This window comes from Ictidomys tridecemlineatus, chromosome 3 (genome assembly GCF_052094955.1).
Source record: "Ictidomys tridecemlineatus isolate mIctTri1 chromosome 3, mIctTri1.hap1, whole genome shotgun sequence".
Taxonomy (NCBI): domain Eukaryota; kingdom Metazoa; phylum Chordata; class Mammalia; order Rodentia; family Sciuridae; genus Ictidomys; species Ictidomys tridecemlineatus.
The window spans coordinates 55,428,829-55,442,763 of NC_135479.1; the positions used below are offsets into that span (position 1 = coordinate 55,428,829).

The window sequence follows — 13,935 nt, forward strand, 5'->3', positions numbered from 1 at the left end:
TTGGTGCTGGTCTTGCTTGATGCTGCAGCTTCCCTGCTTCATGATCTAGAGCTAAGCACAGCCAGGAAATAGCAAAGCTGAGAATTTATCTATGTAAAATTAAACTCCAAGAGACTTTGCAAGGGTAGTGTCCCACCATTCTAGAAAACCCCAGGGAAACATTCCAGAGATGCTTTGAACAAGGCTTCTCAGGTTTTCTTTGGGAAGTAGAACCAATTTTCTACATTCATGAGAGCTTTTGCTCACCAAGGAACTTAGAGGCAAGATGTGGGAAGGCTAGTGTATATCAGGGCAGCAACGGTTACCCCCAGAAGAAGCTCTGCTTGGGGTACAGCTGCTTTGTGTTCCTCCATCGGTAGGCCTGGTAATCCAAGAACGTAGGCGTGTTTTAGCACATAGGTTTTGTTATTATTTAGGTATGGCGAGACCGACAGACCAGGAGATGGCTGCCATCAGAAATATCATTCATTATTTAAAGTTCTAAGAGGAAAGCAGGGCCTTACAGGAAAGCACCCATGTCAGGAGGCAGGAAAGAAAGGAAAGGTGAGCAGTAGTCTTTATAGTGGTTTTTGTGGAAAGGAATGGGTAGGAAGGCAGAGTACACTGGTTTGGGATTGGCGCGTCTGAGTAATTTCAGTGGGCTCCACAGCACAGTAGCTAACTCTTATTTTCTGATACCTGGCCCTGGAGGGATGAGGGCAGAAGTATAGTAGCCCAGAGTGTAAGACAGGAGGTGGCTGAGCTCTGGATTAGTCTATTTGCATATGAAAGATAAGCTTTTGGTCAGGTGTGACTATCTCAAGGAATTGGCTGTGCTTGCAACAAGTAGTCCCTTCAGGGTTTTTAAGACCCAGATGGGAACAGGTCCAAAAGCCCAGGGTGGATGCCAGCCGTGACCTGAACCAGGCAAAGCCTCAGAGGATCTGACAAGTGGTTTACCAGGTTAGACATCTGGTAGACCAGTGAGGGGGCTTGAGGTCTTGACCTGGAACCCTGTTTCCTCATCTCTGAATGAGATGTACTTCAGGATTCCTCCAAGGAGACTTCTGGCTTTAACATTAAGTCAGTGATTTCCTTAACTGGCTCCTTTGCTATGCTTGAAGAATATGTTTTAAAATTTTCTTGAGGATTAGAAAAAAAATGGAAACAGAAAAAATAAAAACTGCTTTTTACCGAGTATATCCTCTATGCTAGGTAATTAGAGCCCTTGCACCTGTATCCTTCCACCCATCCTTTGCTGTCCCCTTCAGCAAACACCCACTGATATCTCTGTCCACCTTCTACACTTTTTTGCTCTACCTGAAACCTGTCTCTCCTCTAAGAACACTGCCTTCCTGTGGATCCTCCCGAATGGAGGCTGATTCTTTAATGGAGGCTGATTCTTTTTCCTACCTCCCTTTTACCACGAAGTCTAGAGGTGGGCAAGGTATCAGACCAGTTCACCACTATTCTCCCTCCAAATCTCCAGCTTCTCTGAAGTGACTTCTGTCAGACAGTGCTAACTGCTACTTGTAATTCCCACAGTCACTCTTAGTCATTCTTCCTTGTCATTGCAGATATTTCCATGTGGCTCATGTTCCTCCTTTCCCACCCTTCTGCCCAACAATCACCCTTGGTGACCCAACATCAGCATAGAGTCTCCATTACACCTGTCCCTTATTTAGTGGACCTCACTCCAGTGCCCCTTCCCTCTGCCATGTGACCTCTACGTTCTTGTACGTTGAGCTGTCAGTCAGAGGAGGGAAAGATGGGGAAGCAATTGCACTCTCTTCAAAAGCTCAGGTGTGCCTGGTGCCGTAGCTCATACCTGTAATCCAAGCAGCTCAGGAGGCTGAGGCAGGAGGATATAGAGTTCAAAGCCAGCCTCAGAAAAACAAGGTACTAAGCCACTCAGTAAGACCCTGTTTCTAAGTAAAGAATAAAATAGGGCTGGGGCTGGGGCTCAGTGGTTGAGTGCCTCTGAGTTCAATCCCTGGTACAAAAAAAAAAAAAAAAAAGTTCAGGTATAACATTCCATTCTCTGACCACATCTGGTATCTTCCCATTCTGCAGCCGCCATGCAGAATTCTTCAGTCCCATCAGGAGTTTTAATTCCTTGACCTCAACTTCTTCCCCATGTCTATCATGCAAGCTCCCCATTCCCTGTCATTCCCACTTTGCAAACCCCTATTTAAACTCAAGTGCTCCACATATGCTCCTAAGCAGCTTATCTTTGCCAAACAAAAACAAACTATTCTCCTGGCTACGTTTGAATATTTATCACATTACATTTATGAGCATCCATTTCAAGAAGGCCTTTGCGATGGGAAAAGGGAAGAACAGTGGATGATTCTGACTGATCTTTCATATGCATGAATACAGCACAGTGAATCCCGACATCGAATACATCCACAAAACACTCACTTATGAAAAGTGTAAATAAATTGCAGAAGATCAGTCGAGTAGTGGGAGGGGAGTAAGGGGAAGGAGGAGGAAGTGCTGGGGACTGAATTAGAGCAAATTATATCACATGCTTTTGTGATGATGTTAAAATATATCCTAATGTTATATAAAACTGAAAAGAATCAATTAAAAAATAAATTTTAAAAGCCCTTTGCATTTTCCTACAAGTTTCCTAACTCTCCCAGACTCTTCGTTCCTTGCTCTTCTCAAACTTCAATCATCCTCTCTGCCCTTTTGACCTTGCTTCTCATTTCACTGAGAAAATAAAAGAAATCATGAGAGAACTAGCTCAGCTTTTCAGTAAGTCTTTCAGCCTACCTGCATTTGAAGCCATACATCTATCTTCCCCACCTGTGACAGAGGATAAGCTGTCCTCTTTTAGAAGTCCAACCTCTTTTACCTACTCAAGGATTATAGTTTGAACATGGTTTGAATGTATTCCCGGAAGGTTGGTGTACTGAAAATTTTTCTCCAGGGTTGGCTGGGTTGGGAAGGTAGAATCTTTAAGATGTGAGACCTAGTGGGGAGGTTTGGGGTCGTCGTGGGAGCATCACCTGGAAGGGATTAATGCTGGTCTCATGAAGTGAATTAGTTCTCACGACAGCAACTGCACCTCATACTTGGCCCCTTCTGCATGTGACTGAATCCCATATTTATTTTCGCTGCTGTGATATAGCTAGAGAGCCCTTGCAAGTAAGTCAGCTTCTGTCGCGATACACGACTCATCTGTCAAGGCTGCTCCAGCTGAACTGGGCTGGCACGAAATAATCACACAAAGAGAAATTACTTACCTTTTTCTTTAGGTTCTGAGATAGCCCCTCTGACCCAGCTCCCACACGGGGGGCAAGACGGGCAAGAAAGAGAAGGGAGCACAACTTGAACCCAGGTTTTATTGGGGGAGGCTGTTTGAAAGAACATTCTATCCATTTAAGGCAGAGGGCTCATGTTACAAGGGGCAGCCCACTCCCACTGGGTAACACCCACTCCCAAAGCTGAGCTCCTCTGCTGAGAGGCAATGGAGACCCACCTGCCTCCTGGTCAGGGAAGCCAGTCTCCACATTTCCCTCACTCAAAGCTAGGGGGCGCTCAGCTCCTATGTGGCAGCTCCCGACAAGCATTGTGCTTTTTGGACCCCCTTTAGCCACCCAAATCATGAGCAAAATTAACCTCTTTCCTTTATAAAGTACCTAGTACACAGAAAATGGACTAATAATGCACCCTAAGTATTCCCTATCTCCAAAATTATTCTTTCCTGTGTATATTCTCAATAGCATGTGAACAGACTGCCATATCTGTCATATCTAAAAGGAGAAAGTGTATATATATATATACATATATATATACACACATATATATAAGTGAATACATATGATAAGAGACTACATATATATTAGTTCCTTGTAGTTATATATATATATATTATAACTATATATATATATATATATATATATATATATATATATATCATCTCTCATTCTGTGGTCTGTCTTCTCTCTTCATTTGTGGTTTAGATGGCCCTTTTATCCATAGGGTCTGCATCTGTGGATTCAATCAACTAGGGATCAAAAATAAAATTTTTGATAAAAAAAAATTTTTAAAAAATTGCATCTGTACTGAATATGTACAGGCATTTTTTATTGTCATTTTCCCTAAGAAATACAGTATAACAACTGTTTACATAGCATATACATTATATTAAATAATTACAATAATCTAGAGATGTTTTAAAAATATGGGAGAATATACATTGGATAGAGGCATATACTATTTCATTTTATATAAGGGACTTGAGTGTCCATGGATTTTGGTATCCAGAGGGGGTCCAGAACCAATGCACCAATGGTTATTGAGGAATTATTGTATTTTGATGAATAATTCTTAATGTCAAGGTAACCAAATGTGTCCATCTTACCCCTAGGTTGTTCTTTTGTATTAACGAATCCCCTTTTGTTAAACAAATCCCCTTTTGCCCAGAGAGCCTAATGGAACCTTTATTTTCCTTTAAAATTTCAGAACCTTCTCTTTCACATTGAGTAATCCCTTGTCTGTGGCTGCATGAATACTGAAATACCAATCACCATATTTATTACAGTAATAATAAATCTCTGTATCTGTAATAAATCTCGGTATCTGGTAGGGCAAGTTCCAGCTTTGTTCATTTTCACGAAGAATATCTTGGCAATACTAGGCCATTACTTTTCAATACAAACTCATCAGTGTGTGAGAGAAAAAGGCTATTGAGAGTTTGTTTGCATTTGCACTGACTATGTATAGATCAATTTGAGGAGAATTACCACCTTCCTGGTGTTGGGTGTTTCTGTTCCAGAACATGCTAGTTTTCCACTTAATGTCCTTTCATTGTCCACCAGTGAAATTTTGTAATGATCACCTTTAAAATAATTTGAATATCTTTGTTCAGATTTATTCCTCAGTGTTTTATTTTTTGATTCCTAGTGTAAAATGTTTTTATTAGTGCATTACAGTTATACCTAGTAGTGGGGTTCTTTTTGACATAATAGTGCAAACATGGGATACAATTTGGTCCATTAAGTCCCTGGTACATCCCTTTTCCCTTCCCAATTCTCCCACCCCCACCCCCTCACAGCCATTCTCTTTCCTCTTTTCTACTGATCTTCCTTGTATTTATTTATAGCTTTTAAAATGAGTGATTCATAGGTGTCCTTAAAAGTCCAATTCACCATGATTTATTCACATATGTACATAGCCTCATTTGGCCAATTTCATTCCACCATTCTTCTCTTTTCCTATACCTCCTCCTTCCCCTCCCCAACCCCTTTCCTCTGCTTTTCTAATCTCTCTTAGATTTTCATGAAATTCCCCCCCCAATCCTTTTTTTTTTTTCCTCCCTTATTTTGGCCTAGCTTCTGCATATGAGAGAAAACACTCAGCTCTTGACTTACTGGGTCTGGCTTATTTCACTTAGCATGATGTTCCCCAGATTTTCTATGGAAACGGGATTGATTTTTGAATATTGATTTTTCATCAAGCCATCCTACTCAATTAACAAAATATTAATGCTCATAATTGTGTATAATCTTTGAGTTTGCTGTGTACATCCTCGTCACAGACAGGTTTCTGTTTTGTTTCTTGCTCCTCAGTCTTGATGCTTTATAACCCCATTTCTTATCTTAATCACTGGCTAGGACTTCCCATATAATGTTTAGTATAGGTGGTGATGATAGACATCCCATCTTATCCTTGACCTTAGAGGAGTTATTTTCAACTTTTTACTACTGAGTATAATGTCTGCCGTGAGTTTTTTTTTTAAATAGATTCTCTTTATCTGATTAAAGAACTCTCCTTCTATTCCTAATTTGTTAAGAGCATTTAGCATAAGTGGATGTAAAATTTTATCAAGTGCTTTTTTCTAAGTCCTTTAAGATAATTCTGTTTATTTCCTCAAAATGTTTAAAGTGGTGAACATCAGTATTTGATCTCCAAAATTAAACTAAACCTAGCGTGACTGAGATAAACCAAACACAAAGTTTTATCTTTTCCAATATATCCAGTGGTTGATTTTGTTTGCAAATATCTTGCCGAGCGTTGCTGTACCTATGTTTGTGATGGAGACGGGCTTTCAGTTTTCCCTTTTAATACTATCTTGGTCTGATTTGGGTTTCATGGTTTGGCGTTCATAAAATAAGTTAGGAATTAATCCTTCCTGTTTATTTTCTGGAAGAGCTGGTGTAATATTGGAATTTTTTGATCCTTGAAAATTTGATTTAAATCTTTTATAGAGGCATCTGGGCTTGTAATTTTCTTTGTGAGAGGATTGTAAGCTACGATTTCTGTAATAGTTATAAGGATATTAAGATTTCTTCTTCCTTAGTAAGGCACTTTTAGTAAATCATGTTTTCTAGAAATGTATCCATTTCATATATGTCATCAAATTATGGTCGTAAAATTTATAATTTCCTCTTAACTGTTTAGTCTCTGCAGAGCCTATGGTATGACCCTTTTCATTTCTATTCATTTTTATTTTGTGCCTTTGGCTTCCTTTCTTGATTAGTCTTGCCAAAGATATACAAAGAACTGTCTTATAAACTCATTGATTCTCTTTACTAGAGTTTGATTTTGATTTCAATAATTTATTACTTTATGTTTATTATTTAATTTTCCTTCTTCCTTTGGATTTATTTTCTATTATTTGGCTTATTTCAGATAGGTGATTTCCTTATTGATTTTGAGCCTTCTGCCTTTTCGAAGGCTAGCATTTTAAGGTATAAATTCCCTTCTACATGCAATGTTACTTATATCTCACAAGTTTTAGTAAGCAATATTTTCATTACTATATAGTACTAAATATTTGAAATATTCATTACAATGGTTTTAGAGCTTCCTAAATTTACAAACATATGGGTTTTTTTCTCTGGTTATATTTCTGTTTTTTAATTAATTTCTAACTTAATTGCATTGTGGTCAGAGGATGTAATAACAGCCTTCTGAAATTTGTCAAAGTTTGCTTTGTACACTTACAGCATAGTCAACGTTTATAAATGTTCTTTGCACGTTAGAAAAGAGTGTGTACTTTATAGCTACTGTAATTTCCGTGCATGCCTATTTCATCAAGCTTGTTAATTGTTCAATTCAAATCTGACCTTTTCAATCTGCTTAATTTATCAATTACCAAGATAATTGTTTAAATACAGCTAATTTCTCCTTGTAATTCTGTCCCCTTGTGTTTCCTATATTTTTAGTTTATGTTCTATAGGCCTACAGAGTTTGAAGTTTTATGTCTTCCTCAAAAACTGAACCATTTAACCAGACATTAAAGAATCCTTCTTGTCACTAGCTATATTTCTTTTGATAAAGTCTGTTTTGTCTTGTGTTAATGTAGTTAACTACATTAAACCAATTTTCCTTTGTGTGTTATTTTCCTGGTGTGTCTCTTTTATCCTTCGGCTTTGAACCTTGCTGTACAATTACGCTGAGAGATTTTTATAATCAGTGTAGAACTGAGTTCTTTATCCGTTTTAACAATGTTTATCTTTAACTGGAAGGCTTTCCTCATTAATGTTTACTGTACTATATTTGGATTTAATTCTACCATTTTAATATGTGCTTTCTATTTCTTTTCTTTTCTTTTCTTTTCTCCTTCCTGGTCTCCTCTTGGATTGAATTTTTAGATGTTTTCTTTTCCTTTCTCTTATTTCATTTTTCCCTCTGCTAGTTTGAATGTCATACTATGTAGGTCTCCCATTCCACAGTTTTTTAATAAGCATCCTTAAAATTAATAACTGTACCAGCATGTCTACTATCTCAAAAAACACAAAACAAGAATAGTCCCATTTCTATTGTTCACTCATCAAGTTAGATCTTTTCATTCCTAGTAATTTAGATATTGTTTTATTATTTATTGAAACTCCTCTAAGTATACATTATTTTAAATATTTATACCTGATTTCTTTTTTATTTTTTTTTTAATGCTGGGGATCAAATCCAGGACCTTGTACATTCTAGGCTAGTGCTCCACCACCAAGCCCCCCACTTGTTATATTCAGTAACATATTTATCAGTATCATTGCTCTTTATATCTTTCTACATTACAGACCTGTTGCTGAAGTCTATCAATTTTGGTTTGTTCATAAGGATCTATGAATGAAACACTCATTCTTTCTTCATCTGAAGTGTATTTATTTTGCCCTTGTTCTTTAAAACAATGGTTTTGGAAAAATAAAATTTCTTTGATTGCTGAAAAATATTATTCTACTGTGTCCCAGCATCCATTTTTGCAGCTAAGTAATCAGCCATCATTCTACTTCTTCTTTTTCTTTCTTTTTTTTTTGTAAAAATGTGTTTTTGCTCTGAAGCTAATTTTAAGATTTTTTTTAATAATGCACAGTTTCATATTGAAGTATCTGTATGAGAGTTTCTTTATGTTCGTTCTACCTAGTATCTGTTTGTACCATCTTGATATTGCATTCATTGTCTTTCAGCAAGCCAAGAAAATTCTTAGCCAGACTATCCTCACATTTTTACCACCCCCCCTTTTTTTTAACCCATTCTCCCGATTTCTTTCTTGTAGGGCTCTTGCTAGACTTATCTCAAATCTTTTCACCATCTCCTATGTTTTAAAACTTACATTTCTTCCTTTTTCATTTCTATCATATAGCAGCCTAATTTTCTCTTTCAACTTTGTCTTCATCTCCAGTTTAATCCATTCTTTGAAATATAAATTTTAATTATATTTTCCATTTTGGGATCTTCTACTTGATTGTTCTAAATGTTTCTTTGATGGTACTTAAGCTCTTTTATTCTTTGCTTAAATGTTGAAGCTTCTCTTTTATTTAATTATTTAAAATATTTTAGAATATTTTTCAGACACTTTTTGATTTGTCAACTTGAAAGCATTTTTTTTTTGGTGCTATTGAAGGAACATATACAGGCCTACAAAAAATTATTGGTCTCATTGTCCTGAAACTGCCCTTTAATCTGTATAATAATTTTTGTAATGCTAGGACATATATGAAAAACTTTTCCTACACTTCTCTTCACAAAACAAAGACATCATAAGACATAATTCTCCTAATTCTGGAGTTAATACTCTTAACTTTCACAATATTGTGGTTATTTAGCTCAGTAAACTTTGTGATTTTTCTTTATCCATCCTTCCATGCAAAGGTCTACATAGCATTCACATCTTCATTCCCAGTGCAACACCAAATTTATTCTTGAATGTAAAGGGCAAGTCAGGCCAGGTCAGGTACAGGGATACGTACCTACAGAGACTGTAAGAAGCTATCTAGGCTCTGAGGTGGGTTCCTTAAGAAAGCATTTCTGTGTAGACTGATCGGCCATAGTTGGAAGAAGCTATTTTTCTTAGTCTTGAATTGATGACCAAGAAACTACAGAGAAGGTCACTTTCTCCTACTATGTAGGACAGAGCAAAAAAGCAAGACCCCTAAACGAGAAACTTTATGTCTTGTAAACATATCACATTTTACATTTTTTCCTTTCTGCATCTGAATTTCACTATCTGAAATCTTTTCAGTATCAGTTTTACTATTTGTCCATTCAACTCCTACTCATGGTGACTTCTTTCCTTGTGCATCTTATGGTTTGGTTTGGTTTGGCCCTAGGGATTAAAGCTAGTGATGCTTTACCACTAGACTGTATCCCTAGTCCTTTTTTGTTTTTTTATTTTGAAACATGATCTCACTAAATTGCCCAGGCTGGCCTCAAACTTGCAATCTTCCTGCCTCAGCCTCCTGAGTCCCTAGGATTATAGGCATGTGCCCTCACATCTGGTTTGTGATTTTTTTTTCAAGAAAATAATATTCTTTGGAATTTTACCTGTGGGGAGTCCTTTGGGGACTGGTCCTAGTTGTCATCCTCCAGTAAGGATTTGCATTTGCTCTTGGCAATCCTCCAGGGACTCTACCAAGCCTGGACCACTTGGACTGAAACCTGCTATGTCTACCCAGTATGGAGGCCTTGGCAAGTTTCCCAACCTCTTATGTCCCCTCCTATTGGTTTCCTCACACTGAGTGAATTCTAAGCCAAGTCACCTACTCTTCAGCCCATAAAGCAACCAAAATACAAGCTTAAGATTTCCAAGGTTTGGTTGAAAGTTATGTAAAAGCGACTGTGGAGCCTGCCTACCTCCAAGAGTTCTTATTTTCAGCCTCCAGAGATTCCTTCACTTCATGCCACTTTAGAGATGCATCCTAAATCCAGTTTGAAGTCTTCACCTAAGTATTTCAGTTATTTTGTCGAGAGGATTATTCATGTTTTCATGAACTCCATTCAACTAGAGATGGAAGCCTGTCATCCTCTGACTAGTGTCCATGCACCCTTTGCCATTATGGCCCCACGGAAACCTTTCTTGTCAAAATGACCAGTGCTTTCCATGTGGCCGAGCCCAGTGGTCATCATGTTTTCATTTACTTTGACTCTTCAGCTATATTTGGCACAGTTAATCCTCCCACTTTCCCTAACAGAATCTTCATGTGGCCTTCTGGATTCCTCTCTTTTCTTCTTTTCCTTGCATCTCATTAGCTGGGCCTTTTTTTAAAAAGTGTTTAAATTCGAGTCAGAATCTCACTAAGTTGCTGAGACTGGCCTTGAACTTGCAATCCTCCTGCCTCAGCCTCCTGAGTAGTTAGGATTCTAGGCATGCGCCCCTGTACCTGGTTGGCTATACCTTCTTCATCTCCTTTTCTGGGATCATTTCATCTCCAAATCCTCAAAATGCTAAAATCATGGTAGCCTCAGTCCTGGGCTTTCTTCTTTATCTACAAGCATTGTGCTTGAAAAACCTCTATGGGGCTCAGTGGTGGAGCACTTGCCAAACATGTGCAAAAGCCCTAGGTTCCATCCCCAGCACTACAACAATGAATAAATCAATAGATGAAACTAAAAGCAAATGTGCTGATAACTGCCAAGTTTCTGTTTTGAAGTTCCATCTCTCTGGAACTCCAGACTTACACCTAACTTCCTAATCAATATCTGCTTTCGTGTCTAGTGTCTGCTAGCGATCACAGATGTAAGATATTCAAGACATATTCCTCTTCCGTTTCCCACACACACAAAAATAACTAGCCTCTCCCATTACTTCCTCATGTCTGTAAATGATGACACACTTTACCACATGGCCCTGGGGGTCATGTTTATTTTTCTCAGTTCCTTACACCTCTCATCCAATCCCTCCCTGAGCCCTACTGGCTCCATGTACAAAATTATCTTGAATCTGACCTCATCTCACCTCCACCATCCAGGTCAAAGGCAACCTCTCACAAGGACAACCCTAATAGTCCCCAACTACCCTCCTGGCTTGCATTCTTGTCTTCCCGCCAACATTGCCGTCATCACCAGCAACACAAACTGCAGCTAAAATCTGATGTCCTTCAGCTACAGATCTTTTCATAATGCAAATTAGATCAGTCATGCTCCCACTCAGAATTCTTCTACTTAGAATAAAATCTGGAATTATAGCCAATAAGGCCCTATGTTATCTGACCCCTCATTAGTCCTCCGAATCTTTTTCTTTGGCCTCTTCCTGTGACCTTTAGGCTTCTGCCACCATTACTCTTGCCCTTTTCCCCAAACAAACCAAAGTTAACCCAGCCCCAGTTCCTTTGATCATGCCATTCTCTCTGTCTGGAGTTCTCTTCTCCCATGTATTTTTTTTTTTTTTTTGCTCACTCCTTTACATTAATTATTTTTCTACCTCAATATCACCTCGTAGCAAGGTCTTTGCTACCATCCGATAACAAACAGTCCTATCATGAGTTTTCATTTCTTTATTCTGATGTTTTTCATTAGCACTCATTACTATTTGAAAATACGCAATTTATTCTATTTATTTGTCTCCTATTACTTTTCTCACTAAAAATAAGCTTCCTACAAGCAGAGACTTCATCTTATTTATCATTCTACCTCGAGATCTGGAAGTAACTAAACCTCACAATACATGCTCAGTGAATATTTGTTGAGTTACAGAATGAACCTCATTTAACTCTCACAATCCCTAGAGAGAATGAAATGATTCGTCCAATCATCTGGGTAAAGAAACTGAGGCTCAGAGTTGTTAAATGACTTGGCCATGGTCATATTATCTAATAAGTGTCAAAACCAAACGTAAATGTGTGTGACTTCAGAGGCCAGAGCATTTACATTTTTAAAAAATTGTCTTATTTTTAGACTGGACTGACCACATTAAAATCATTTCAGACTTAGCAAAAAAAATAAAATAAAATAATACGAAGAGTTCCTGTTTAACATCTGATCTAGCAATAGTAAAATGACAAAACCCAGGAAGTTAATACTGATGTGACTCACTTCTAGACCTTATTGCACAAGTTGTTCCATTAATAACCTTTTACTGGTTCAGGATCCTGCCTGAGGCTACACAGCACATTCAGATGCCATGTCTTCTGAGGCTCCTTCTAATGGCACAAGTCTCAGCCTTGGTCTTTCATAGTTTTCCCACCAGTGAAAAACACCATATTTATCTCTGGGCACAGGTCTACCCAGCCAGTGCCTGGCACATGGTAAGCTGTCTGTAACAATAGCTATTATTGTTAGGGAAGTGTTTCAGCCAGCTTTTTCTCTGTTATGACTAAAATATATGACAAGAACAATTTTAGAAGAGAAAAAGCTTATTGGGGTCTCAAGGTATCAGAGGTCTCAGTCCATAGACAGCTGGCTGCATTCCTCAGGGCTCAAGGGGAGGCAGAACATCATGGTGGAAGAATAGGGCAGATGGAAGCTGCTCACGTGATGATCAGGAAGCAGAGAGAAACTCCACTTGCTAGATACAAAATGTGTACCCCAAAGGCATGCCTCCAATGCCCACTTCCTCCAGCCACACCCTACCTGCCTTCTGTCACCACTCAGTTAATCCCCTCGCTGGATTAATTCACTGATTGGTTCTCATCACCTAATCATTTCTCCTCTAAACCTTCTTGCATTGTATCACATATGAGCTTCTAGGGGGCACCTCACATCCAAACCATAACAGGAAATAAAGTAAATATTCCTTTCTAAGAGTGGAAAGAGATTGGCTTTGTAATGCCAGATTCATGGGACCCTAATAGACCTCCAGGAGCTGAATCCGATGCAATCACACAAGAGTCTTTATTGCAAGCTCGAGCTTGGACTCACAACTGTTCCCGACACAGAAGTCCCGAGGAGTGAGTCCCAGCCCTTAGTTCAGTGAGGATTCATAGGTTTTTTTTTGGGGGGGGGCTAATCTATGCATCATAACATCACACAGCAAATCATTTCACACCCTGGAAAAGTCAAATAACAATTCTTAACATTGATTAGCACATTCACTGGCAGGAACAAGTTGGGTAGGGGTGATTGGTTAGTACAAGAGGGGGATTCTTTTGAACTGATTGGTTTAAGCCACGAGGGGTGTACTTGCTAAACTACATGGTTTCCCAACATGTTATCAACCACCATAAACTACTGGGGGGTCATCTGGCATTTCAGGTATTTTCCCTGTCTCACTCTGATTGGTTATTGCTATGGTCCGAAACTAGGTCTCAAGCATTCTTTGGTCTTGCATGGCTGAGTCAAGGCTATCTGGTTACTGTCATTAAGGGTATCTGGCTCTTCAGGCCTTTCCTGTTACTTACAGACAAATGACTCAGCAGGGTGGCCATGTGCCTAGGAATGCTGGGTCATCCCCCTCCCCCTGTGGACAGGCCTTGCTCTGAGGTAGAGGTTGATTTTATTCAAAAAAGGGAGTCACCTCAGTTTCTCAGTTCCTCATGTTTTGTTTGTGTCACCAGCCTGGCTGACCTTGAAGTATTTATAAAAAGTAGCGAGATTGGCTTGCTCAAGAAAGTGGAGAAAGGAGATTTCCAAGGATTGGTTGAGATCATGGGACACCTTATGGCTCTTAAAGAACGACAGAGCAGCACCGATGAGATGTTTGAGCCCCTCAAGCAAACCATCGAATTGCTGAAGACCTATGACCAAGAGTTGCCGGAAGCCGTGTTTGAGCAACTGGAGGTCAGTGTG

At 38.8% G+C, this 13,935-nt stretch overlaps 1 protein-coding gene across 2 annotated transcripts in view; it reads left to right on the top strand.

Moving 5' to 3' along the window:
- Dnah9 (dynein axonemal heavy chain 9) overlaps positions 1–13,935 on the top strand; it is a 331,866-nt gene that overhangs the window by 61,812 nt on the left and 256,119 nt on the right. For both annotated transcript variants that reach the window (XM_040269453.2, XM_005332884.4), the window contains exon 18: positions 13,704–13,926. In XM_040269453.2, coding sequence (XP_040125387.2) covers positions 13,704–13,926 — 223 coding nt within the window. The remainder of the gene's footprint in view (positions 1–13,703; positions 13,927–13,935) is intronic.